The sequence below is a fragment of the Strix aluco genome, chromosome 1, assembly GCF_031877795.1.
Source record: "Strix aluco isolate bStrAlu1 chromosome 1, bStrAlu1.hap1, whole genome shotgun sequence".
In the NCBI taxonomy this organism is placed as follows: domain Eukaryota; kingdom Metazoa; phylum Chordata; class Aves; order Strigiformes; family Strigidae; genus Strix; species Strix aluco.
The window spans coordinates 115,028,199-115,055,359 of record NC_133931.1 but is presented as its reverse complement, the minus strand read 5'-3'; the positions used below and the strand labels follow the sequence as shown (position 1 = coordinate 115,055,359).

Here is a 27,161-nt window from a genome sequence, read left to right as displayed (position 1 = left end):
CTTGATGACTATCGTGTTTCAGGGTGAGATGGAACTGTCTTATTTGTTCAGTGCCTCAGTTTCAGGATTAACTCTACCATATCTAGAATGTACCATACCTAGATGTACCTACCAAACATCTCTACCATACCTAGAATTACATGAAGGCAGCAGTGACAAAACTTCCTATAGGTTTGGGACTGTATCTAGCTTTATCCAGCATCTCCAAAGCAGCCTTCCACAAATGCAGTCTGTTCAAGCATGTGGTCCTCTACTTGGTTGTTGGTATCTGTACAAAGGAAACACCCTCTAACATCTCACAGTGATTTGAAACACTGGAGTGTTAGAAATGTTTCAACTAGCTATACAAGGGAGTATCTTTTTTTTTCTCAGCTTCTCTCTACCAAAACATTGGTGACATACAGCTTCTCAGGGGTTAATGTGGAAGTATAAAGTCTGTGGATTTGCAAGGATATGTGGCTACCAGGAATGTTTTGTTGCTTGGAGCGATTCACAAAACCTGCATAACGTTTCTGAGATTGATTCAGGGAGGTGAGCCAAGTTATGACTGACATCGTGGTGGCCAGGTGCTGCATAAACCACTTCAGCTGTGGAACTGGCACATTCACCCCAGAAATATGTCTTTGTAGTTCTTCTCCTAGCTCTACCAACTCCTCTAGCAAATCAGATGATATGCATGGGTTATTAAACCATAGCTCAGTAGGCAAAGCCTGTGTTGGTCATCAAGTTTCCAGTCATAGTATCATCTTTCTATAGGTTTACGTACTGTAGACAAGAGCAGCACACATCTGAGGTTCTGCACCACAAAAAGCTTCTTTCATGCTAGATACTTCCTGTTGCTCTGCAGTTTAATACTGAATGCCTTCGTATTTCTGAGTGATTAGAAAACTCAGAAAAGGTACTAACAATGTCTTCATTTATTTCTGTCTAATCAGAGTGATTTTCTTAGTTAAAGTCTGATCATAAGACTGTTTGTTTCCCTCAGTCTGGAGAAGATGGGGTTATTTTACATCCAAATCCTCATGCTTTGCTGCATGGCTGTGGGTGGGAAGTAAGAGGAAACACAAGTATCTTCTTTCTTACTTGTCCAGCATTAGTTGATCAAGTGAGGGAGACATTTCACTGTCACTCATTAATGTTGCTGAGGGGGAAAAGATTAGTCTTTGGTGTAAATTTTTATTCCCAAATTCCACCATTTTGGACTCTTTCCTGGTAAAATGCACTTGGAATCAATTATCTGTTCTTCTACTGAAAGCAATGCAGCTTTTTCCTCCCTTATCACTGTGGAGTTTGTGTGGGCACTTTTCAGTACAGGGATAAAGTTTGTTCTTTTGATCTTGTTTTTAATTTGGGATGTTCTGACCAGTTGAATAGGTGACACTTAAGGGACCTTAATGTGGTTCTGAGTAATAATTCTCCCACATTTGACTGCCTGGCAGCTTGTTTATTATTGTGCAGATTTTTTTTTTTCTCCTGATATTGGTTGCATTAACTAGAGTAGTTCAGGGACAAGGGGAAGTGTTTGATGCTGAATCTCTATATACCATTTTTGTACAGATTGGAGCCCATCCCAAGTTCTTACTCAAGTGGTTACAGCTTCCATTTGTAAGAATTATGTATTTACCAGACAGATCGCACACCTTGGTTGTTTGTGGGGCCCTAACCTTAAATTTGTGAAGAACTAAAACCTTTTGGTCTTCTCTGAAAAACTTAAGAGAATGGACTGAGAAAGAAAGAGTGAAATAATATTTATAGTAAAAACTGTTACTATTCCCTAGCTGGGTTTGATCTGTCACTTGAGCTCAGGGCATACTCCTTTCAAGCTTGGGTAGTTTTGCCAACAACTCTTTTCACATGTTTATGAAGCACATGCTCAAGGTTCAGTCATACTTTATTCTGATTACATAAAAGCAACATAAAAGCATAATGCTTCTTTTGACTGTCCTGTGTTATAGTCGTTATGTCAACCATATCTGAGAACACATCGCTTCGTGGCAAGTCACTGGTCATGAATCATCAAGAGTGGCATAAATGTGGAAAAGCAGTCGAAGATAAAATTTTTACTGTATGATAAATGAAATTATTTGAACTGTAGTTCATGCATATTCCATGACATCCACTGACTCATACTCCAGCAGAGACCTAAACTATTTGGATTATTAACTGTCATTGTGGCTGGACTTGTACACCTTTTATGCCTTTATGCCAAGTAAAGACATCCAGGTCACACAAACCTTATTCTAAATTGCACAGCTTTTGAAAGCATTCTCATCTGGTTTTGGGGGGAGTGGGGGCACTCACTCACCAAGGAGGGAAGCTGTGTGAGCAGCCCATCTTCAAGAATTGCAAAGGTGTGTGTCTTCTTCCTAATGTCAGATGTTACGGAGATGCTCATATTCCTGAAAATAAAGTTTCATATTGTGTCTTACCTTGGGTACTTGGATTTGATAATGTCAGCTTTACTTTACCAATCTGGCATTTCAAGTTTTCAAGTCACAAATTAATTTCTCTCATGCATCATTAATCTCTGGGGCTTTATGGTCCTTTCTCAGAACTTCTATGATTCAGGGGCTTTATGCTATGACCGTTCCAATTTGAAATATCTACAAATCACAAATTAAGATGTGAGGGGACTGTAAAATTGATGGTAAATCTGCCTGTCTGACATGAGTGAACAACATAGGACTCATGGGGAATAAAGACATCAAATTGGGAATATTTTTTTTCCCTGGGGAGAATCTTGGGTACCAGAGAAATTAGTTATGACATAATTGTTTCCTTCAGGGACCCTGATAAGTATCTTTTCTCAATACTTATGCTCGCTGGGTATCCAGTAAATAAGAGATGTAGTATATTTGGGTTTTAAAAGTTGACAAAACTTTCATAGAAGAAATTTAAAGCCACAAGGATTGTTAAATTGGGCCCAGATTTACTCCCTTGAAAATGATCGCAAACCTCTTGCTTGCCTCAGCAGGAGAGAGGTTATTTCCATATTAAGCAATCAAGTACCCTTTTAATCAAGGTGTCTTAAAATGGTAATTACTCAATCTTAATTATTTGTCAGCAACACATAATTTTTGTTGATAATACTGTTTATTAGCACCGTTAATAACCAAGCTAGTTTGCTCTCTTCAGTAGAGTTCTAACAGCAAAGTCCACAGGCATTTTGAGTAAATTAGTATTTTAGGAGCATGTTCTGCCTGCATTCCTCATGATTCTCATAGACTCTGAAGGTATAGCAAAAAACAGAGTGAAACTTCATGTTAAGCTACTGGACCTGTAGAGCACTGTAAAACATTACACAGTTCATCTGGTGCTGTGATAAACTTTATATTCTCGTACCCCATAGCTTGTAAACATCTGCAGACACAGACATTTAGCATGCGTTAATGAATCTTGTGTCTTTACAGCGTTTATTCAGGACACCAGTCTATTTTGATTCCTCCCTCAGAACTGGAGACCAATCCTGCTCTGTGGCTTCTTGCTGTGAGTCAGTACAAAGTGAGAGACACTTTTTGTTCCTATTCAGTCATGGAGCTTTGTACTAAGGGACTCGGTTCACAAACAGAGTCGCTGAAGGTGAGTAATTCTGCCATCCTGCACAACCTGTTGTCTGCACAGTGGTGTTTGAGATTCTTCCCTGCCATGAATGGCTGTGCTAAATGCAGTGAGGAGAAAATCATCAGAGGGCAAGGGCAGCTTCCACAGAACCTGTGTTATTCCTTGCCAAGGGCTGTATGTGAATATGAGTCATTCTCTTTCAGATCATAAGGCTTTTAAACATCAAGGAAAGGCTTTTATTTACCTAAGCTTTCTGCTCTGTGTTGCAGCCTGTGTTGATAGGCAAGTGTTGTAAAACAGAGGTATAAACGTCCAAGAGGCCCAAGGAGTATTATATTGTATATTATGTTTTATGAATTCCCTGATTATATGAAGTACTAGTTTGGTTTTGGCCCCTGTAGTTAAATAATCACATACTTAAAAGTACTGTATTGTTTTAACTGGATTGTGCGTATTATAGTTGGGGGCAGGGGTGTATTTTCTTTTTTTTTTTTTCACCAGGATTAAAAGCCAGGTAGCCAGCTACATTTCTGAAAGCATCTAGAATTTCCAGTATGCTACTGAAATAAATTAGATCTTGTGATACTGATATTTATGATGTCTCCAGCCCTTACCATCCTCGCTTAATAATTTCCTAATCAGTTTTTCCAAGGCTAGACACTGCTTCCTGTTTGCTATTATTCACTGGCTTTCTGAATTAATATTGGGAAGTAGCATTCCCTCCATTCAGAATTAGCATGCTCATCTCTTCCTATGTGCTAACGTTGAGATGACAAGCAAGTATGTCTGCTCTTCTACAGCGATTAGACTGTCATCTGGCCATCCGGCCTCCAGGAAAGATGGAAATTATACTGGCACCTTGGCCTCTTTTCCACTATTCCTCTGAATCATAATACCTACATAATACACTTAAGTACTGCTAATGGTTTTTCATTAAATCTGCCCATTTTTTGGCTTTTGTTACATTTTAACTTCTTTTTAGGCAAGGGGATTGGACCTTTCACGTGTACGGACATGTGTAGTAGTGGCTGAAGAACGACCTCGAATAGCTCTTACTCAGTCATTTTCAAAATTATTTAAAGATCTTGGTCTCCATCCACGGGCTGTCAGCACATCACTTGGCTGTAGAGTTAACCTGGCAATATGTTTGCAGGTAAGATTTTTCACTCCTTAAGCTCACAGTTGTTTTAAGAAAATAGTTTTTGATAAAAAGCGTTCATTATATTTCCTTCGGCTGCTTGGTTGTAGACATATTAAGAAAATGCATGTGGTACTTAATGTTCTTGCATATGCAAGTATTAAATTCCTGTTACTTTGTCAACTATTCATCCCTCTCATGTTGCAATCATAGCATTTATTCTGCCCATGAATAAAGTAATTCAGAAAAGCGCATGGTAGTGACAGAATGTGTACTCTGTACTCCAAAAATAGTATTTAGTCATGTAATGTAAAATCCAGTTTCCAAGTGCTTACAAAAGTATGTTACAGTGGATTCCTTCTGTTTATAAAATAATTCCAACCGTTACTTAATTAACAAGATAGGTATTTTCTGCACACAGGTTATTGCTTACAGTTAAAAAATTATTTTGGTACATCTCTTTCATTCTGTTTTGATGCGCTAATCAGAAGAAAGTACCCAGGGATAATACAGGATTTAACTTGCATTCTCCAGGAATTTTTATTGAGTCATGATTTTAAGGACAGATGGAGCACTGTAGCTATCTGATCTGAATTTCTGAATAGCCTCTAGGTTTTCACCCAATGATAACTATACCAAGCAAATAGTTTTAGACTGATCTACAGTATATTATTTTATCTTTCGGGACTTCCAGTGATGAAAGTTAACTTGGCTTTTTATAAGGTGTTCAATTTTTAATTAATTTTGCCTTATTTCTAGTTTAAATTTATCTGGCATTAGATTCAGCTATTTTTTATTTTATTACATTTTTCTAATCTAGAATAAAGAATCTCATTTCTATCATGACTCTTACATCTTAGTCTTTGGTACAATACACATCTTCGTCTTTGATAAATAGATGGAGAATCTTAAGACATGCTTTCCTGATCTGTGTCTCATTTTTATGACTCCTGTTCTCTTTCTGTCCTTCCAAATCTGGTACCAGAACTTCACATATTATTCCTGTAATAATGCCACAGGTGTCCTACTCAGATGTAATAAGATTTCTGACTTAATAATCTTTTTAAATAATACAAAAATCATCTTCTGCATTGGCAGCTTCATTGGCTGGGAAGTTCCATATCCATTTGGTCACTTACCATGTCTCTAACCTCTTCAAAGTCCCTGTCTCCCCAGTAGAACTTACCTGTACTCTATATGGTGCATCCCACATTTCAAATCTGGCAGTTACCCCTAGTTTACATTAAAGGATTTCTCATTCATGTAACATGCATAATTGCTTAGGTGGGGGAGCCAGAACAGATCTTCTTAGTGACACTGCAAATGCTATTCTTTTCCTGATTGTAAATATAAAGATTCTTTATTTTATCCAAAAAAGTCACAAATACAGGTTATGGGTTCAGCACAGACCAAGTCTGCTTGTTATGCCTGCCTTAGCCTCTTGCCCTGTTCAACATCACTGAAAAATCCTGGCTTCCATCAGACCTTGGCTAAAAGTGACCTTTTTTTTCACCATGTTACCAGAATATGAATACAGGAGGTATGCCACATCTCCAGTACTGCTTGCTTTCTCTCTGACTACCAGCAGAGTATCCCTTCAGCCCAGGGTGACTTTAATTATTATTATCAAATATATGACAAGGCAGAGCTGAGCAGGGTTAAAAGTCATTCTGTGTCCCAGAGGTAGAGTTCTTTAGTTTGACATTCTGTAATTGCTGCCATAAATATTCTCCAGGAATAAAAGTTTAGAAAAATCTCATGTAGTCTCAAAAGCAGCAGTTTTTTCAAAACAGTTTTTACCCTAATAGAACTTAATAAATAGTCTTGAGAGAAAAATACATGTTGTAGGATTCAAACTTCTATGAACTCAAGCAGCATCTTCCCCTATATTTCTGTCATGGACTGAAGTTTTGAAATCTCTTCTACTGAATGTTTCTTTGCAGTGATACAGGCCTCTTCATTTCTTTCTCCATATTTAAAGTCCTGGGTGATAACAAGGCAGAGAGGACAACTCAGAAACCATCTAGGAAATCTTCAGGCATTTCCACCTGAGACAGCACAGTTTGGACGGTACCAGTTTAGGCCAGTTAGCAGGTGCAGGTTGGAGTGCTTTCCCAGTCAGTAACCCAACCAGGCTTAAACACTTGGGTTGGAGGGGCACAGCAGGCAGCAAGGACACTACTTTTTCTCTAGTAGAAAGGGAAAATAAGAGAAAAAGATGAACAGGTTACTCAGTAACAATAGTTTTATTTGCTCCTGTATCTTTAGCCATTTTGAAGTGCCCATGGGATGTCTTTTACGGGGGGGAAGGAGGGAAGTGATGGCATACCTTCATGGCCAACTGCTCTGCCTTTCCCAACAGATTGGGATGGGGCCCGTCAGCTTCCACCTGCAGCTGTGGTGGAGCTACTTCTGAAAAATAAGTGAACTTCTCTGGCTTCTGGTCCATGGAGGAAGCAGACATGGAGGACACTGTAGATAACAAGGACAAATTAGCTGCAGAAGTTTGCCACTAATGACAATCTCCATTTCAGGCTTGCAGTGATCTCTGGACTGTTCGTGGTGGCTGCTTCACGTACAAGAAAAGTCATTTGTTCAGGACAAGTAATAAAACCAGGGAATGACACTAAGCAGCAGTAAGCCAGGTTCAGTGCCAACGTATGCTTCGTTGGAAGTAATATTGTACTGGGTCTGCTTGGGATGGAATTAACTTTTTGCATAGCAGCCCATTCAGAGATGTGTTTTGGATTTGTGACTGAAGCAGTGTTGATAGCACACCAGTGGTTTAGCTATTGCTGAACAGTGCTGCACAGCATCAAGGCTTTCCCTGTTTCTCACTCTGCTCACTGCACCACCCCTCCGCTGCCTCCAGGGATTAGGCTGAGGGAGATCAAGAGGCTGGGAGGGGACACAGTCAGGAAAGCTGTCCCAAGCTGACCTAGGATATCCCATACCATATTGTGTCATGCTCCACATTAAAAAAGGGGGGGTTGGTCTTCCGAAGTAGCCACTGCTCGGAGACTGGTTGGAAATCATTCTGCTGGTAGGAGGTGGTGAGTGATTGCTTTTGCATCACTTGGGATTTTTTCCTCTTACCTTCACTCATTAAACTGTCTTCATCTTGACTCATGGGTTTTTCTCGCTTTTGCTCTTCCTATGCTCTCCCCTGTCCTGCTGGGAGGGGAGAGAGTGAGCAGCTGAGTGGATACTTAGCTGCTCTCTGAGTCAACCCACTACAAACATGCAGAAAAGTTCAGTACACTCAGAGAAACTGAAAGTCTAATCAGCATGGCGTTAGGCTGGATTTTTGCTTGACTATGTATATCTGCCTTTTGACTGTGTTAACTCCTTAGCTGAAGTTTGCTTCTTAGATGGTTCTTTACAGAAATTCTTGAAAGAGTTACTGAATTAAACTGTAAAAGTGGATAGCTCTCCGAAGGAATATTATTAATGATATTGAGTATGAATTTAAGAACAGCTCAGAATGAGAGCCTTGAGTGAGGTGATTAACAGCCTGGTTGATCATACAGATTAGTGTCAGGCTTCACTGAGTTCTACTAAGATGTTGCAACTCAGTCTGTAGGACAAACTAAAAGCCATACACTGTCTAAAGAGGGGTGTAGCTGGAATGAAGAAAAGCCATTTTGGAACAGGATATATTTAGTAACATTACCCTTCCAAGTGGAATGGTTTTTGAAGCATTTAAGCCAAGGGTAGTTTGGCAAGTTTTAAAGGGGTTTGAAAAATTACTAGAGATGTTACTTACAAGCATCACTGCAAAACATGTCATTTTGATAGAAAATATAAAGATACAGGATTGCGTCCTTTGAAGCATCTGGTAGTAGACACTGCCAAAGACTGGATACTGAATTAGACTGAATGCTCTTTCCAAACTGTCTGGAAGTTTATGGCTAGTGATATTCCAGAATAGCTTGTGGGTTATTCTGTTTTCTGGGCTGAGGAACAGAATGAATTTTAATCCTTGATCAACAATGTTCCTCAAATTAGCATTGTCTCCAATATGTTCCAGAAATGGATCATGATTCTGGATTCTTCACACTGCATAAAAATACTTATAAAGATGTTTGAGTCAATAGCATCTGCCTTTGCTTTTCTTCTTCCAAGTTGTGTCATCTGTGAGATCAGCATGTGATTCCTGGGACACCATCTTCCACAGGGATAACTGATGCAGCCTATTCTATGGTCTTTCTAAAATATGTATCTACTAATCACCTTTCTAAACATATCTCAATATTGAGCTATTGATCCTTACCAGCAAAAAGTCTATCCAGGCTTTCTTCTCTATGGGCTGCCTCTAACACAGCTTGAATGTGATCAATTTTTTGGACAAATGTAAGGCTTGGTGTTTCAAGGAGAAGGTATCCTGATTTTTCCAAAAAGCTTTTACTGTTGTTCCCCACCTCCAAAAAGAAGAGAGGGGGTGTATGTACATGTATGTGTGTGTGCGTGCGTGTGTGTGTGTGTGTGTGTGTATAAAACCTTCATAGCAGAATTTAACCTTTTATTAAAGATTACTTTAAAAAGGAAATCATTGTCATAGTCCCTTTGGTACAAAAGAGCCTTAGTCTACCAAATAATCTTGATTTCAGGATTAAAATCACTGACAGACTAATGCATTGTCAGTTGTATTAATTTCCTCTCAAATTTAGATCAAATTTACTATGTTTTTTTTGATGTAGTCATGTTGCTAGATTTTTAGAAGAGTGCTTTTGAAAATAAATAATTCCCTCCATCTTTAGGCACTTAAATACCATTAATATCTGACCTTTTATGGCTGTATAGTCACAAAGAATGGTCCAGGGATTTCTGAGATGAAAAGATTGCATCCAGCATATTCTAATTCTCATTAACTAGCATCTTAGCATTCTCAAGAGAAAGAAAAAAATAGATATGAAAAGTATCCTGATTCTTACAACAGCACAGATGGTAATCTAGGATTTCAGCTAATTTCCATTTAAACACTTGAAATAAATATTTTAATTTTTTTCCACCTGCTACTCAACTTCGCTTGAGGAAAAACTTCTAGAAGTTGTTAATTTTTCTAAGTTTTCCCTGAAAATGTACTAACAAATCTGCCCAAGCTAGAACAGGAGAGCAGGATTCATCTTGCTTCTTTCATTCACCTCTAAGTGAGATGGAAAGGTTAAGTGAGTTATGCAATAACCATCTATAGTCAGTAGAATCAAAGAAATACTTCAAGAGTGAGCATCATTCAGCATATCTCAGGTGCCCATCTTGGGATGGGATTCATCACCAGCAGGAGATAACTTCCTACCTTATACTGCACACTTTCTTCTTTGATGGCTGAAGTTATATGAAATGAATCCTTCCCTCACTGTCTAGCAAAGGGAACTTTGTTAGTAAAATTAGGGCTTAAAGTTAATGTTTCTTTTTATTTAGTGGTAGATCACACTTTTTGAAGATCTTCCATATTAAAAGTAATAAGAGATAACTCTGTGAAGAGTGCAACAGGAGACCATGCACTTTATCAGAGGTATGATTCACACTTAGCAATGTAGTACAGCTCCGGGTGAGTTCCCTCAGATTCTGTGTTTTCCCACCTTTACTATGAGTCATGCCATGAAGTTCTTTTCACAGCTTCAGCTGCTGTGCTTGCATACGTGAGATCATTAAGTGTATGTCAAAAATTCCATTTCTGAGCCTCACTGGAGCAGAAGTAGACTCAGAATAAACATTGAGGCCACATCCTTAGATAGCAAAACAAGACCCAAAACAACAGTTAAATTATTAGGACTTCTGATTGCCTAGTTCCTGGTTTTTAACTCTGGGCAGGGAAGCAGGGGAAAGCATTCAGCTTGGCCTTTGACTCAGTGGAAATTAGGTACAGGCTGAGTGCTGGCACACGGTTGTCCCTACTGCTGATTTGTTGGGGTAGTCCTCTGTGCAGTTTTGACCTGCAGTGTATTTCCAGAGAATAAAAGCCTGGCATGTTGCAGAGGTTTGTATGGACCAGGGATGGTTCACTGGTGGCAGCCTATGCATGAGGAGGAGATTTATTTAGTCCAAGTGATGTGACTTAGCTATCTGTGATGCACCTGTTTTCAGACAGAAAATGTTTGGCACATTTTATTTCCTTGAACACTACCTAGCATGTCCTTAGTAAGTATCAGATACAACAGAAGTCACATTGTTTTTTCCTGTTACCAGCATTACAGATGCTCTCTATCTTTGTCTTGCAAAATAAATGTGCACAGACAAATTGAGTCAGTCACTCTGGTCTTGGCTAAGACTGCTTCTTTTGAAACACTTTCAGAGTATCTCAGCTGCAGCTGGCCACAGAAGGACAACGCTGAGACTTCAACTGTTTCTCAAGCCCTTCCTTAGTTAAAAGCCATATGAGGCTCTGATACTCTCAAAGTCCTCTCTGGACCTGCAGTATAGTCACAGGCAATGAATTATATAACTGATGGATTTCAGCAATTCTCCTGCTTTCTTGCAGTTACACAGATTCAACCTGAATTATTAGTAATGTCGCTATTTTGGGGCAGCAAGGTAATAAGCAGATCCATCCTATTTTTTTTAAATGCGTCATCTTCCCCCGCATCCAAAATAAACCTGGTTTCAGGTGCTGCTGTGGCAGCTTCCTGTCATCTTTAACTTTGCTGGAATTCAGAAGGTTGATGAGAGGGTTGTGGGATGCCAGTGCTCTCAGAACTGTTTGTTTTCACAAGTTGTCGGGCAAGTCCCACTGCAGCCATCTCATGTTAGATGCTCCACGTGACAGTAGCAACTTAGGCCTAGTCACCACTGTGTTTTGTTTCTTCGTTGCATTATCAATCATGTTGGAGAACTGACGGGTTTTTATCGGATTTTAATTTTACTGTTCTTTATATGTATTACACTGTTTATCATAGCAAATAGACTAAGAATGAAGAATTATTGAACTATGAAGTTAGTCCCTTTAGTTATGGTCTTCTAGTAATTAGGTTGTGCATGAAGTCTTGATTTTATTTCACTGTAGGAGCAGGTTAATCTGTATGAAACAAGGTATAAGTATCTTTCTCTGTTGTATACTAATTTTTTTTTCCAAAAAAAAGAGCTTACTTTTGATTTCCAGATGACATCGCTTACAAACTTCTTCTAGGGAAATGGCAGACCTGGAACCCCTGTCTCAATGGATGTACATTAAAATAGCAGGCCATAATGTTTACTGACTTCTTCACCAAAAGCAAACAAAACCAAATCACTATGCTAGACACGTGTTTTCCACTAACAACATTGTCTGTAGTGTCCTAAAACCATTTAAGTCTGTTTGTCCAAGGTTAGCAGTCTACAGCTGTCTCTTCTGTTGCTCTACTAAAATGTTGACACCTCATTTTTTACTTTTTTTAACCTTTAATGGTATAATGGTTAATTTGTAAGATTCCTGTATTTGACATTGTTTTTCTTTTTATTTTACTCCCTGCTTTTTGCATTCTCCTCTTTTTTTTTCTCCCACCCTTCATTCCCATTTTTTTATTATTATTTTTGTCTTGTGTTACCTTCTTTTCTTCTCTCCCTCATCCCTGCTATTCCTGCTGCTATAGCCTCACAGGCTGGGGAAGCTGGCCGAGCAGGTAGGGGATTTTCATGTTCCCTCAATACCCACCTATCAGCTTCCAACAGTGGGACAGACTAGAAATTGAGTCTGGAGATATGGGGATTTTCAGATCCTATGAAATTATAAACAAGTCCAGTATAGATTTATCTGGATGCAGGTTTCATCAAATATTAGCTGTCTGTTGTAACTGTTTCATTCACACTGAAAATAACAAATGTAGTGATTGTCTTTGATTTTCAAACTTGACTGTTTCCATTATTTTATAAATCAATTCAGGTTTAGTTTTATTTTTAAAGATAACCAATTTTTCCTTGGTTTTGTTTTTTTTTTTTAAACATTGCATATATTTCAAATAAGTTCTCCACTCAGCACTAGTCTGTTACACTGCTGAGTTTACTAGTAGACTGAAAATCGTGTCGTTGATAGCTAGAGAGGATATTGTATCTTGTATTGTGTATAACAAGCTAAAGAGGCTAACATGCATGTGCAGCTCTATTACTCTTATTCTCCTCTGGTGGTGGGTCACTATCAGTATCTGTATAGTAAGTATTAATTGGTAGTGGTAACTCTTTTCCCCTTTAGATACGAAAATTATTTATTTGTGGAACTCCATGGCAATTTTTAGTGCTCAACCAATTGTGGAACTACCAGCCAGCATTGCAGAAATGCAAAATTTAGCCCTAGACATTCCTAATGTGAAGAATTGTACTCTGTAATATATCCCAAACAGTACAGAAATCATTGGGAGTTGATGTTGCCTGCTGTTTTAAGTAGTAAACATCTAAATTACTGATAAAGGAGTTCTGGCACCTGTAGATTACCAGGATTAGGTGAATTTATCTGCTGAAAAGAAAATTTTCAAAGCTCCAGTGTTCCAAAATGAAGTTGTGCTTTTCTTCTAGCTTTCTGCTTAGCAGTGACATGAGGTATGCAGCAGAGAAAAGAGCCCTAGACTAGAGCATTGAGAATTCACATGATGTTCAGTGGTGAACATTCAGAGTTTGAAGTTTCGGATAAGGAAAGATCATAGCAGGTTACAAAACTGCAGCAAAGCTGTGGGTGGAAAGGCCTAAAAGACTGTATCATCTCTGCATGAAAGGAAACTAAAATTAGCCTACTGCTTGTCAAGTAACTAAATATTGTGACATAAAGCAAGGATGTAAATTATGCAGTGGAAGACTGAAAAGGAACAGAATAATTGCTTACAGACCTTCAGTCCACATTGGTTCATGTCATGCGTGCTACCTTTACTATCTTTAGCTTCAAGTATATTCTCTGTTGCATGTATGGAAGACTTATCTAAGTAAACCATGCTTCACATTCCTGACCATGTGCTTCTGCCATTAAACTGTGTGTCCTCAGCAATTTCGCATTCCTTTATATGGCAAAACATGTTTAACATTTTTTGTATGTACCCACGTGCTGATTACTTGGCCTTTTGTAACAAATAAAACCTATGTTGACATATGTTTGGTTAAGTAGTTTGGCCACTTGATGTTTTTATGAACCCCAAGGTAACAAGTACCTGATGGTAGGTATGTTTTCCAGTGTTCTTTCTGATTCTGTAAAGCTGAGCTTTGTATGATGAATAGCTTAAATATAACTTGTCATTTGATTAGCGTAATTAGCAGTGAAATGAATGTTTGATTATTTGGGGGGTAAAACTCTTTTCTTCTCCCAGACTTCAGGTTCTGATTAGCTGATGTTGTTGTTTACAGGGAACATCTGGACCAGATCCCACCACAGTGTATGTTGATATGAGGGCACTGAGGCATGACAGGTTGGAACCACCTTTTTTTTTTCTCTAATACACACAATTAACAGAGTTTCTAGCAAGAAAGCTACTTCAGCTTACCTCACGGTCACTGAAAACCTTTGTACTCCTCATAAATAGCTTGTGCTAACTCCTACCAGTGAGCAGACATAGACATTTTTATTAGTTGGTTAGTTAATTCTACCATTGATAAAACTGAAGCATCTGACATCACCACTGCAATGACTAACAAGATTCCTTGCTTTATTGCCTTCAGGATTTCATGACACTTGTATTCAGGTGGTGCAGCCTGCCGGTCCCTAAGAAATGGAGTCCCATTGGGCCTCTTAGCTTCTCAGAGGTCTTTCTCCAGGATTGGCGGCTGTTAGCCAGTGGGGAGACCGGGGGGGTGGATTTTGCTGCAATTCTTAATGCTGCAAGACTATGAGGGAATGGATTATTGGCTTCAGCCATTGTGAGCAACCACGTTCTGTAACTGTGGATATTTTCCAGTTCTGTCTTTAATGTAGATACATATACAAGAAATGAGAACTAAAATTGACCACTTGTAGTATTAAGAAGTCCAGAATGTTATGGTAGAAGGGAAACTTGTGATTTTAGGTGTGATTTTATAAAATACCAATGCACATGTATTTGAATTTTCCAGTACTCTGGTCAAAAGGCTAGCAGGTAGTCTGTTTACAAAATTTTAACAAAACAAAAAGTTTTCTATTAACTCTGGAAAATGTGAACATTAATTGACAGTGTTCACCGGTCTTGGTTCCTTCAGAAAAACATTATCCAAATTGGTCTTGTTTTTCCTTTTCTTGGTTTGTTTTCTTTCATCCTTCTTGAAAGCTTAACAGATAATTTGTTCTCCTTAGGTGAATACCAACTTTGGCTATATCAAAGTGCTCAGCTTGCAGGGTGCAGACCTCAGGGCACTGCAAGCCAAAATTATCCTCTGGATAGTTAAGTCAGATACGCACATAGATATTTTCTTGTAGCACATGGAGTTTGGCAGGTGGAAGAAAGGAACTGCAAGATACTTGACTCTCACCATTTCTTTATCCCTTTTGCACACAATGTTACCAACAGTGATGCTTATCTTTGATCCATCCTTTGGGATACTAATGTCTGCATAACCCAGCCGTAGAAAACTTGATCTTCCTGGCCCAGCAACTGTGGTACTGTCTAGACACAGTCTGTGCTTATACTCAACCCAGTGGAAAAAAAAAGCCCTTTTTTGTAAAAAGGTATTATCGTTATGTGAGCCTACCATCTCTGCATTGCACTTTTGAAAGGACATTTACCTGAGAAGTTGAATGATTTCTGTTTTAAAAAAGAAATGAGAAGGGGAGCATTTCTTTACCTAAGAGCAGGGCAAACACTGTGACCAGGACAGATCTCATCCAGCCTAAAGTGTTATCCTAGGCTCCTTCTACAGTCACTGGAAAGGCATACACACCACCAGTGCATGGCAGCTATCATCTCAGACGTGCACCAGCATGGGATGACTTCACCTTTAAGGTACCCTTCTTTCTGGATTGATGAGGAAGGAAGCTTACATGGCTGTTTGGAAATCAAATGTTTATTTTTTAATAGACACAGTAAGCTGAGACTTACTTACCCATGGTGTTTGCTCTAATCTCAGAGCTCTGAAATGGTTGAGATTAAGTTGAACACAATGTAGATAGATATGTGTAAACATCATTCAAGTGCAGAAGAAAAAGCTAACGAATAATTAAAAATGAAGTTGTAGCTCTAGAGGGGAAAGAGAAAAGCAAATGTAGATTAATTCCTTATTTAGTATAATTTTTTCAGAGAGGAGAAAGACATTTATAGAATATTCGTTGGAAGGGAAGTATATAGAAACAAATGTATAGAAAGAGAACGTAACATTCACAGTTAATAAAAATTATAAACAAATTTTAAAAATTGTACATATTTACATAGAGGAAATAAGATCTACTGTTCATAAAAGCTGCATAAACCGTGGGTATACTATAACCCTGCCTTAGCATGTCATTGAGAAGTAGACATCATTATCAAGATCAGACTTTGCAGGGTATTAATTTATATTTAGTGACTAGTTCTACAGAACATGAAAGATGATCTTTAGTGTTGGCTTCTCAGATTGTGGTAAAGTAGATTTTAATTTGATGGATTAAAGCTGTGCCTCATTTACTCAGTCCTGTGGAATTTAGAATTAGATTCATGGGTCATAAATTAGGGGAGAAAACAACTTTATTTGACATAGTCTCTTCACACTTGCTGTTTCTAACCATTTTAGTGAAACTGAATGTCACTATTGCTTAACAGTAACTGAAAGATTGCTGTACTAGCTGTGAGACTGTATAGTAAAAACCCACCAAGTTTTTGCAGGTCAACAGCCCCCCAACAATATGAAAAATGTACACTGTACACTTAATGTGAGAATTTTTTCATATTTTCTATTTAGAAGATATTTTCCAGAATTTGAAAAAGACAGAACATTATTATTCTTTTTTTTTTCTTGGCATGATAACACTTTCTAGTTGCTACAAAAAGCAGCTGTAGTTCATCTCTTTGAAATTATTCAAGTCCTATTTACATCTGTAAAAATTAACAATTAGTTTGAATACAACTATTTCAAGCTCATCCAGTAATTATGTGTTTGTATACTTCACAGCTTAGAAAATGTTGTTGTTTGATAGGAGTTTAGATCAAAATTTGGGTAGAGGTCTAGGGGTGGTCAGTCAATCAAACTAGACATTTCCTCCCAGCTCTCACTGGATTTGGATGGTTTGCTTCTTAGGTCAGATTGGAGGTTCTCAGACACCTTTTTGTGTGTGCCTCTGTGTGGTTTTCAGCCACCAGCCCACTGGTTTAGCTGCTGGCACTCTGCAACTCTGGCCAGATGAGGGAAATGGCTGGAACTAGGCTCACCCAGAGGTTCAGGAAATCTGTGCCAAGGGGTGCAACCACTCGGTCAGTAGCTGGCATCAGTTGTGATACTGAAAGAAGGCTTGATTGCCCAGCTGTGAGCATCCAGTGCAGTTTTAGATGCTACAGCTACTCCAGCAGGGTCTCCCATAGCGCTCATTTGTATTTGCTAGCACTGATGAGGTGTCCCAGCCACCCTGTGCTGTCTCAAATGGCATTAGGCACCTCTTTTTGGAAACTGAGTAATGTCCTATAGCAAGAGTATACAGCTCTGGCTTGCTTTTGGTGACAATATGTCAGTATTGTTGTACTCAGCATCTCACTGATCTTCTAAAAATCAGAATGTCCTCAGGATGGCCAAGAAAGAGTGAGCAAAGACAAGCAAGTCCCACCTGGACTGTTTTATAAAAAAACAGGTGAAGACAACTGAGCTAGCACCAAGTGGCTGATATGCCCCTGCACTGCAGTGCAATGCAGTTTAGAGAGGTTAACTTGGATCCAAAAGGCAAAATAGGTGGATTAATGCTTCACCGCTCATGAGCTGGCCTCATGGCAGGCTGCACTGGCACGGCACAGCTGGTCTCAGTTGCTGACTCACTGTGCAGCTCAGGCCATGTAAAGGTGCCCACGTTCATCTTCAAGGAGGGCAGATGCAATGGAACTCCAAGTGTGAGCACCCTGTCAGGTTGCTGACTGCATTTCTCTGTCACTGCCTCTGGGAAAACAACTTTATCCCCTGCCCAAAAAAAGAAAAAGGAATAGAATATATTTATATTCTTGTCCCACTGTCTAAACTGCTGGTTTTCAGATCACTCCATCATCATTTTAGACCAGTCATGTTCTCCTCAAAGCTTTTCAGGTAGTTAAGCACAAGATACCTAAATATGCTAAAAGCAGAGAAATGCTTGGAAGACAGAAAAGAGAGAGAGAGACCCTTTTTTTTGTCATAGCAAAAGACCATATACTTGAAAGACATTGGCTTTTGTAGCAGTAAAGATGTAAATTTAAAGCCCGAGCATCCCTTTTATCCAGGATGTTCTAAACCAATATGTACATGTGTTTAGAAAATTAAAAATATCCAACAAAAAATACATCTCTGATATTAGCATAAAAATTTCACAGCTTTCTCATCCTTAACAGCAGGTTGGTTCTTGGTAGAAAAATTATTTATTGGCAAAACAAGCCACTTCATCAAACTGACAATAGACCTCATTTGTATTCTGAAATAAATCTTCCTTTCAAATAGGCAAAAAACTTTTTTGGTGTTCTTCAGGAGGTCAGGCTGGATTTTCACAGAATCACAGAATCGTTTAGGTTGGAAAAGACCTTGAAGATCATCCAGTCCAACCATTAACCTAACATTGACAGTTCCCAACTACACCATATCCCTCAGCACTATGTCGACTCTAAATGTTTTCAAATATTTTTAAATGTTTCAATATATTTGAAAATATTCTAAACCATTTTTTGTTTAGAATCGTTCAAAACTTTTCAGAATGTTACTGTTTTAGCCTGCTAGTTTAAATTTTGGTATTACCTTAAATTTTAAATTAAGCTGGTATGATTGAGAAATAAAATATAATTTAAAGTGTTGAAATATTTTGACTACTTTGAATTATTGCTCAAATTCTTAACATAGGAATTTTTTTTGTCTGCATTTTTGTATCTTCCATATTTAAAATGTTGTATAGAGGATTTCCGCAGAAATTTTAATTAGTGAGCTGAAGGATCCATCTGGTGATAGCTGAGGGAGATCATTGATCTTCTCTTAAAGTTGAAACTTCCTACAAATCCTGTAAAGATAAATATCCCCTTGCATCCTAATATTCTATTCTATAGCAAAACCTTCTCCATAAAGAAACAAAGATTATGAAAATCACTGTCCCTAAGTGGGGCAAGGAAAGATCTACTTTGATATCGGAGTTTATTTTGAAAGGACAAAAACATAAAATAAAAATTCATTGCAATCGATGTCTACCCCCAAAAGCAAGTAAAATGTCACCAGTCTTCTTGTTCAGTAGCAGGTAGTGACAACTTACAAGCTCTGGCAGAATGGAGGCTTAGAATTCTAGGGGGAGAGAGCCACTAATCAAGTCACATATGTATTGATAATGATTTTGATATCATTTTGCATGCATTTGTAATAGACAGTTTCCCCTTATTTTGACTACAAATTGTATTTAAGCTGATTATTGAACTACATCCACATTTTGTACCAAACTGGGCAAGAATGAAGACTTTCAACCAATGTTAGTAAACACTGTTCTCAATTTTATTTGATAACATCTCTAATTTCATATATGCAGGCATCCTTACCTCTCATACCGTTCTGATCCTGTCTTTAAATTCCCTTTGGTAAAATAATAGGTGCATTAAATGATCATTTAAATTATTCAATTTCATCTAGTTAATTCTGTATTTTTTTTCAGTAAGGTTAGAAAAATGTAGAATTTGATTTTTTTAACCCTTTTGTGGTTTACTAGATTTCCTTTTGAGCTACATGTAATGGTGAGCTGCTTGTATAGTTTCTTGGTCACAGGCATGGTGAGGCAGCTAGCATCAAAGAGGGAGCCAAATCCAGATGTAGGATATTGCCAAATAGACTAGAAGCTCCAAGATGTATTTGGGTTCAACTTAATAATTTTTTAGTCTGGCTATCATTCAGTGTGTGGCTTGTGGTATTCAGTCTCTCATTGAAATACTCCCACTCCATTGTTAAAATAATTATTTTAATCTGATTACCTTCTGTATTTATTAAACAAGCAGTTTATGGATCTGTACAAATAGGTGTCTTCTCTTATGTGGTCACTGAGATCTTCTTGGAGTGATGAAAATTAGTGTATCTCTTAAAAAGAGGTGACCCTTGTATATACTTATGTCATTTAGCAGACTTGATTTCTTAGGAAGTCATTTGTATGTCGTGCTAAATCTTATTTTTCATTTTGGACTTCAGGGGTATTCAGACATCCCAGAACTTCAATCAGACTTGCTTAGACATTGTCTCCTTGACAAAGGTGATTCCAGAGGATGGAAATTCTGAATCTCATTCCCTCAGAAAAGAATGGAACACCTGTAGCATTTCAAAGATATGTGAAAACAGTTACTTAGGATTTATTTTTATAGATTGCTTATATGCTGAGCCCAGTCTCAAATGCAGGCTCTGTCAAAAGGAATCAGTGAAGGCTTTGGCTTCATTTTAATAAATTCAGACTTCATGCAGGAAAAGAAAAATAGCCTTTTATTGTGGCTGTCAGTTGTTTATCCTTCTCCTCCATATTTTACTGAAACTTTCATGTTATGTATACATTGTTTTGGGTAATACCAAGCAACAAAGCCATAGGAGCTTTTTTCCTAATTCTCAAACACTTCTACTCCATCTACCTTGAAAAATACTCTTATTATAGGATTACCAGACAAAAGAACTACTTAGCTAAATTATTATCTAAGTTATAGCTGCAGCAGTGCTCTGTAGTACAGTCACAGCATGGAGGATAAACATTTTATAGTCACAAGTAGGGAAAAGAGACTGGAGGGGGAGATATGTCAGAAGGAGACATGCTAATGGCAAATGACAGTAAAATAGTTACCTTTTGTGAAATTTTAATTGATTAATCATACTTGAAAGCCATTTGCCAATGGTAGCAAAAGAGAAACTTTGAAGAGTGCTCCCTGATGCGCTGGGGAGCAGCCATTTTTCCAGCTCTTGTAATGGGTTACAGCATACAGAGCCCTGTTTGAGGTTACAGAAAATCCAACTCCTCAATTATTCACCCTGTGGGTGGTCCAAAGGTCTGGTTAAAATCTATTATTGCCCCCTTTGACACCCAGCCACCTTTATCCTTGCAGTGAGATTCAGTAGGTAAAGTGTGTATTTTGAGGTTTGAAGTGCTATATACCCAGTGAACTGTTCAGAACATAGACCTAACAAGTCATTGGCCTCAGAAAGCCACCAGTGCTTTATACTCAATCAGTATCTCCCCAGGAGTAACTTGTACCCATCACCCCTTGTCTTTTCCGTGTGACTCCTTGGAAAAAGGGAGTCTCCATCTTCTTTGCAGCCACTTCATAAGGTTCTTGTTAGCCCACCCTTCCAGCTTATCCAGGTCATCCTGCAGAGTAGCTCTCCCTTCTAAACAAGTAGCAATGCAGTTTGATTTTGAGGAGTCTGTAGGAACGTCTGGCTTTTCGGCATTTTGCCCATTAATTTGCAGAATCTCATTAGAGAGTTTAAGCTGTCATGGTACTGGCAAAACCCTCCTCGTTCTTCATGGTTTTGCTCAGGAGAAGATACAGCCTTGGCCTTTTAGCAGCATTGTGTTTTGTTTCTGGCATGCAAACACTGCTGTCTCAAAAATCCCCTTGGCACTATTTCTGATCTATGGGAAACAAATCTGCCAGAAAAAAAAAGTTAATTCAGGCTGATAAGCATCATATCAACACTTTCAATTCTGACTTAGAGAAGAAGTCCCAGTCTGTCTGGAGTGGAAGAAAGGTTCTCTCTTGCTGTTTCTGCCTGCATCAGGGGACAAACCAAGAGACTTGTTCAACCTCTGTGCACTGGATAGTCAGTGATTAGGAATAAGGCTGATGACCTGGGAAACTGAAGAGGAGTCAGTACTGTCTAAGGGATTGCACTGTTTACGTATGAGGATCCAGAGTTATGACAAAATTTGTAAATGTTCTTATTTTAGGAGCTTTGAAAGATGCTTCATGTTTCCAGGCATACAGCAACTTCTGTTGCGGGGCAGGAGAAAGGGACGAACATCCAATAACTTTCAGATAGGAAGTCGCCCCCTCTTGTCCCAATCAGTCTGAGCTGTGAGACTAAACTAGGGGGATGGGAGCCCTACAAACCAATTTCTCTGCTTTCTAAGGCAAGATTACTAGTTCTTGAAGTATTTCCTCCCTTGAAACAGGTCTATTTCTCCCTTGATAAAGTTATATTCAAGGGATCAGAATATTATGATTTTAGTGGAACGCGACAATAAGAGTTGGCTCTAAATGTGGTTTTTCAAAGAGGATGTGGTTTAGCATACTTTAACTACAGATCAAAAAATTCCAGTTAGATTTCCCTGGAGGGCTTAGGGGAAAGAGAATACTGTCATGTGTACCAAGTACAAAGACAAAGGGAAAACTGAAGAAGCTGTAGCTTTCCAGGAAAGTCGGTGTATTGCAGTTGTACAGTCGTGTCATTGTTTGTAAGTGCTATTTGTGTGTGATTCTTCAAACATGAGTAAAAGAACTAGATGGAAAATGGTTCCATTTTCATTTGTTTTTACAAACCAGTTTTGAACTTCCCAGTGATATTCCAGCTTATTAAAATACACCAACATTTTTGTTCCTGAAGAATGTGATGATGATGTTAGAAAAAAAAAGGGATTTCCCATTTCACAGTGCACTGAGCTTCTTTGGTGTTACAGGTCCTCTTTCAGTCATGCTCCTTACACAATCTGGGACTTGATAAAGCAATCTGGCCACTCACAATTCTGAGGAAGATTTATTAAAAATTCTTCCTTTTTTTCCCCTACAAGCCATACTTCTTTCTTTCTCTCTCCCAGAGTTTGCCATGAGTCTAACCATACCGGTTACAGAAATCTCTTAAAAAAATTGAATTTTCATTTTTCCATTTTCTTCAGATAAAATGTATTATGTACTTGATTTTTACAGAGTGTGTTCTGAAGCCTAAGTTGCTTTGTTTCCCTCTTTTTGGTATATACTAATGGACCATTAAACAGTGATTCTTTAAAAATGCCAAGAGTGATCAACATTTACTGTTTCAGTAGTGAAGAAAAAAGTGCTGCTTTCCCATACTGCTACCTTAGAGTGCATTTCACAATAGAGACATCTGCTTTGGAAGGAAAAATGTTTAATAAATACATGTAAAATTTGGAGCAAGCCTTTGTAGCTTCTGCAGACCTAGCCACAGACTGTGGTGTGCTATAGGAGATAGAGCTTCCTAAGTGCTTCCCATACCTCTTTCCTTTCCCCTCTTCTCTTGCCAGCCTTTGCGGGAGGACAGGGCCTTTGCTGTTCCACATGCTGACAGTTTTTTGTGACATAATTCAGCAGAGGGTGCTGTGCTGGCAGTTACCTCTGGGAAATGGGCTCTGTCACCTTTGGGACTCATTCCAGCTTTGCTAGCCTCAGGCACTCATTTGGTTCCTGTCCTCAGTGGATTCTCTGACTGCAGGAATACTGAATGGTTAGGGTTGGGAAGGAGATCTCTGAAAAACAGTAAAAACATCCTATATTTATATAAGGATCTGTCACTAACTTGGTTAGAGATGTAATATCCTCTTAAATGGCTCTCTTCAATGGCCCTTAATACGTTGCTTCAAGCCTCACATATCCTTCTTAATTTTGCATAGATGAGCTTACTTATGTGAAGAGTCTTGGGAAGCTCAGCCAGGATTCCTAATAAGAGTCCTGTGTAAAGGACAGTCCCTTTTCAGTGCCTTCGGGTGTACAAGGCACTGCTGCTCATGGCATCACTGACCTTTTCTTCAGAGTGGTAACCTGCAGTTTTAATTCAACTGAAAAAATAGCTCCATGTGTTGAAGTTTTCCATGCACAGGAAATGTCTCTGGTGGTTGTTAAGGAGAGGGAACTTGCTGCAAATTCTTCCCCAAAAATTCAGGGTGAGTCAGCTGGTGGTGTAACTTTTGAGGGTTGTAGCAAGATGAGGGGGCAGGTGAAAGAGAATTACTTGATTTCAGAAATTCCACCTTTGATTACATTGTGTGAATGTAGAATATGAATATTGCATGGGGGAAGCTAAAATTATTTCCATCATTTGTTAACAACAAATAAGCTCATTCGATTAGATGAGGATGTGTTCAGATCCCAGGTTTGTTATAATAAAAGTTTTCCCTATATGCGAAGTCTCTTTTTCTCAGTTATAACTGGGAAGATAAAGGGTTATGAAATAGAAAAAGCATATTGCATTAAACAGAATCATCAGAATACAATTGTGATTATGAAAAGTGCTGTAAAAACAATTAATGATAAACACTGTGTCCTGGGAGGTTTGTAATCTAAATAAATAGATAACAGCTGAGAGCAGCATTATGCCTGTTTTTGGAAACATGAACCTGAGAAAGATGATGCTGTACCTGATGGGGCACAGTAGGTGTGAGGTAAGGCCAGGAGCGAGACCAGATTCTCCAGAGTCCCAGTCCACTGCATTCACTTGAAATAGTTGTGCATCGTGTTTTACACAATGTGCAGAGTTAATTTAAACAAATTTAATGTAGTTCATGTATAATGAAAGATGAACATTTTAAAGTACCCCAAGGTTGAAAACAGACATAAACATGGCTTAGTTTTTTTACATATTCCCATAGGTTTATTTGATAAAATTGCTACTACTTTTTTAATCTCTGAAGCTTTGAATATTACCTTCCTGAATCAGAGTCTCTGCCTCATTTCGATCCGTTTGCAACTTTCTGAACTGTCTTAAATCCTTGTGTAGCTTTTTCTGCTTCTTTGTTTGGCCATCTGAAGGGTTGGAAGCTGTTTGCTTTGACCTCAGGGAATTTGGGACATGAAATGTAATTTAGGTTTATAGTGAAGAAAAGTCTTTACATTAAAGGAAGTGATTTAGTGCTAATGCTTTGACTGAACTTGTTGATTATCAGATTAACAGGATTAAAATATCGAATTAACAGGATTAAAATATGTCCCAGACATATGGAAGATTTAATGGTTATTCATTTTGTTGGCTAAAATTTTCCTCAATCCAGAATCCCTTTTTCAGTCTCAGTTGTATTTAAACATGCTCTGAATTTGGCATGTGATGGGAGGAAAATGCTCTGAGGAAACCAGGATGACACAGGGAAACTCTTCTTCATTATCTAGATTTCCCCTTTATCTTAAGTGTTCAGCTATGCCATTTTCCTACTTTTCTGATCTGGCTATTTGAATTGGGTACATGATTTTGGAAGGCAGAGATTATGGTCTTTGATCCGTATTTCCATTTTTGGTAGAATGAGCTCATTGACTTATAAATTCTGGAATAGTTTATATAGAAATATTTTACTATTTGAATAGAGAGAAGATGCACTGAAAGTCTTGAGTGTCAAAAATCCCCAGTCCAGGTTCCCACTGTTACCTACAGTGCCCATTTTTCCTCTTAATATAGAAAACCAGAACAGGCTGCATCAACCCTTTCCCACCATCAGTCTTACCCAGGCACCATCTCAACATTAGCCAGAGATACATATCTGAAAGGTGTTGGTGATGACAATAGTTCATGGCAATAGTTTCTAGCCATTTGAGTCAGAACTGGGAAATCACTGTGCTGTGGATATAGCTACACAAATGCATATGTGCTCTCCAGCATTAAATGCCTTACAATTCAATTTGGTTAAAATTTCTAATTAATTAGGTGGTTGTCTTTTTTCACCAGAAAAGATCATTGTGCTGAAATCAGAAGAGTCAAGTTTTGACAGATCTTTTTCAGCTTAAGGAAAAAGAATTCTCAAAGTGGTCAAACACCCTACTTTAACTTTTGAATTTTTGCTCATGATGGTGGTTAAAGAATTTTCAGTTTGGAGAGTTAAATCAACTTACATTTCAAAACAAAACAAAAAACCCCTGAAACACCAAACATAAATAACCTATTTCTCTGACCTGCAACCTTTTTTTTTTTTTTTCAGATTCCATTTACAGCTTTCCATATTTCACTTTTTTGTTCCAGTTTAATACATGAAAATTTTCAAAACATCAATTTCTTTCAGGATAAGAAAATACCCACTTTTTCTCCACAAGCTCAACTTCTAATGTAAGATGACAATCAGCAGGGAAACTTAAGAAATAGGGCTGGAATGAAACCAAAGAGACCATCAGCTGTTTCTTTCTGCCATGGAAAGGCTATGGGCAAGGGGGGGACTTACGTACAGTGGGTTTTTGATATATATTGAGTTGTATGTGCATCAGATCCTATCTGGTTTCCTCTAGGTTTTGTTGCTGAAGGTTTTCAAGAGTGGCAGCATTCCAAAACAGCTACTGAAAGAAATTAGTGTGCAAAATAGCTGGTATTAAAGAAACCAAAAAGCTGGCCTTCCAAGCTGGCATGACTGCAAAGCGACATAGTGTGAGAACAGACCGATCAAGACAGGAGGAGGGGTCAGTAGGATAGACAGAGAAGTAAGACCTTGAGATGATGGAAGGTGCAATGCTTCAGTGCCCAGGCCTGGCTAACAGCAGAAGACTGCTGGCACATTGGCAAGGAGGAGGAGGGCAGTTACCATGGCTCAGCTTGTAGGAATGGCCATAAAAGAAAAAAAACAAAAGTTCGAGATGTGGAGTTTGGCCAAGCATTAGGGTAAAAGGGAAACTCTTTAGCTGAGTTATATTTAAAAAGAAAGGGACAGTGGGAAAAACTCCTTTGAATTGGACATGGAGATCTAGTTAGAAATAACAAGAGGAAGCTAAGAATGGTTCATGCCAAGCATTGCAGAGTAAAAAGGTTCCTGACTATGAAATACATTCAGCTGAGAAATAAACTCTGAAGGGAAGTGGAAGAAGCCCCATCATTTGAAATACTGTAACAGGAGTAGACAAAGCACTCGAAAGTGCACTGCAGGGAACAGTCTTTTTTTGGCAGGGAGTGAGACTTGGATGACCTCATAGCCTCTTTCCATCTCTATTAGAATCACAGAATCCAAAGTCTCTCTCAGAGCAACAGCACAGCCAGCTTTGAAGGTTTGCCCAGTTTTGGCATTGTAACATTGCTTAGTACCACTCTGCACACTCCAGCCCCTACAGATTCCCAAAGCAATAGTTAATAGCTTTGCTGACAAACTCTCTGATTAGTGCGGAATACTAGCAAGCTTTGGAATATATTTTGGAGAGTTTTCATCACTGAGTGGACCTGATCTAAAAAGGAGCATAAACAAAATTTGCAGTTTCATGTAAGATAGTTGGGCACAAAGACATTGTTACTGTATTTTGATATCCCCTTTGCTGCACAGTGATTCCAGTGCCCAGTTATAGCTTGCCAGTTTTCATTCTGAAGTCAGATTTCAGTCCCACTTTTCTATAGTAAGTGTTTGATTTAAAGGAAATGAAATCTGTCCAGTGTATTAAATAGTAACAAGAAAAGTTTAGCACTACTGGTGTTGTAGTTGCATTCCCTATTAAATAGGGAATATAGCCAGACTGAATTAAATAGGGAATAGTAGCCAGACTGAAATATTGGC

At 38.4% G+C, this 27,161-nt stretch overlaps 1 protein-coding gene across 5 annotated transcripts in view; it reads left to right on the top strand.

Moving 5' to 3' along the window:
- The window catches only part of DIP2C (disco interacting protein 2 homolog C), a 331,218-nt gene that overhangs the window by 287,483 nt on the left and 16,574 nt on the right, over positions 1–27,161 (top strand). For 3 of the 5 annotated variants that reach the window (XM_074831885.1, XM_074831874.1, XM_074831904.1), the window contains 4 exons: positions 3,411–3,579; positions 4,544–4,714; positions 12,268–12,297; positions 14,000–14,061. In XM_074831885.1, coding sequence (XP_074687986.1) covers positions 3,411–3,579; positions 4,544–4,714; positions 12,268–12,297; positions 14,000–14,061 — 432 coding nt within the window. The remainder of the gene's footprint in view (positions 1–3,410; positions 3,580–4,543; positions 4,715–12,267; positions 12,298–13,999; positions 14,062–27,161) is intronic. The other 2 variants (XM_074831893.1, XM_074831907.1) reach the window with 1 other exon arrangement.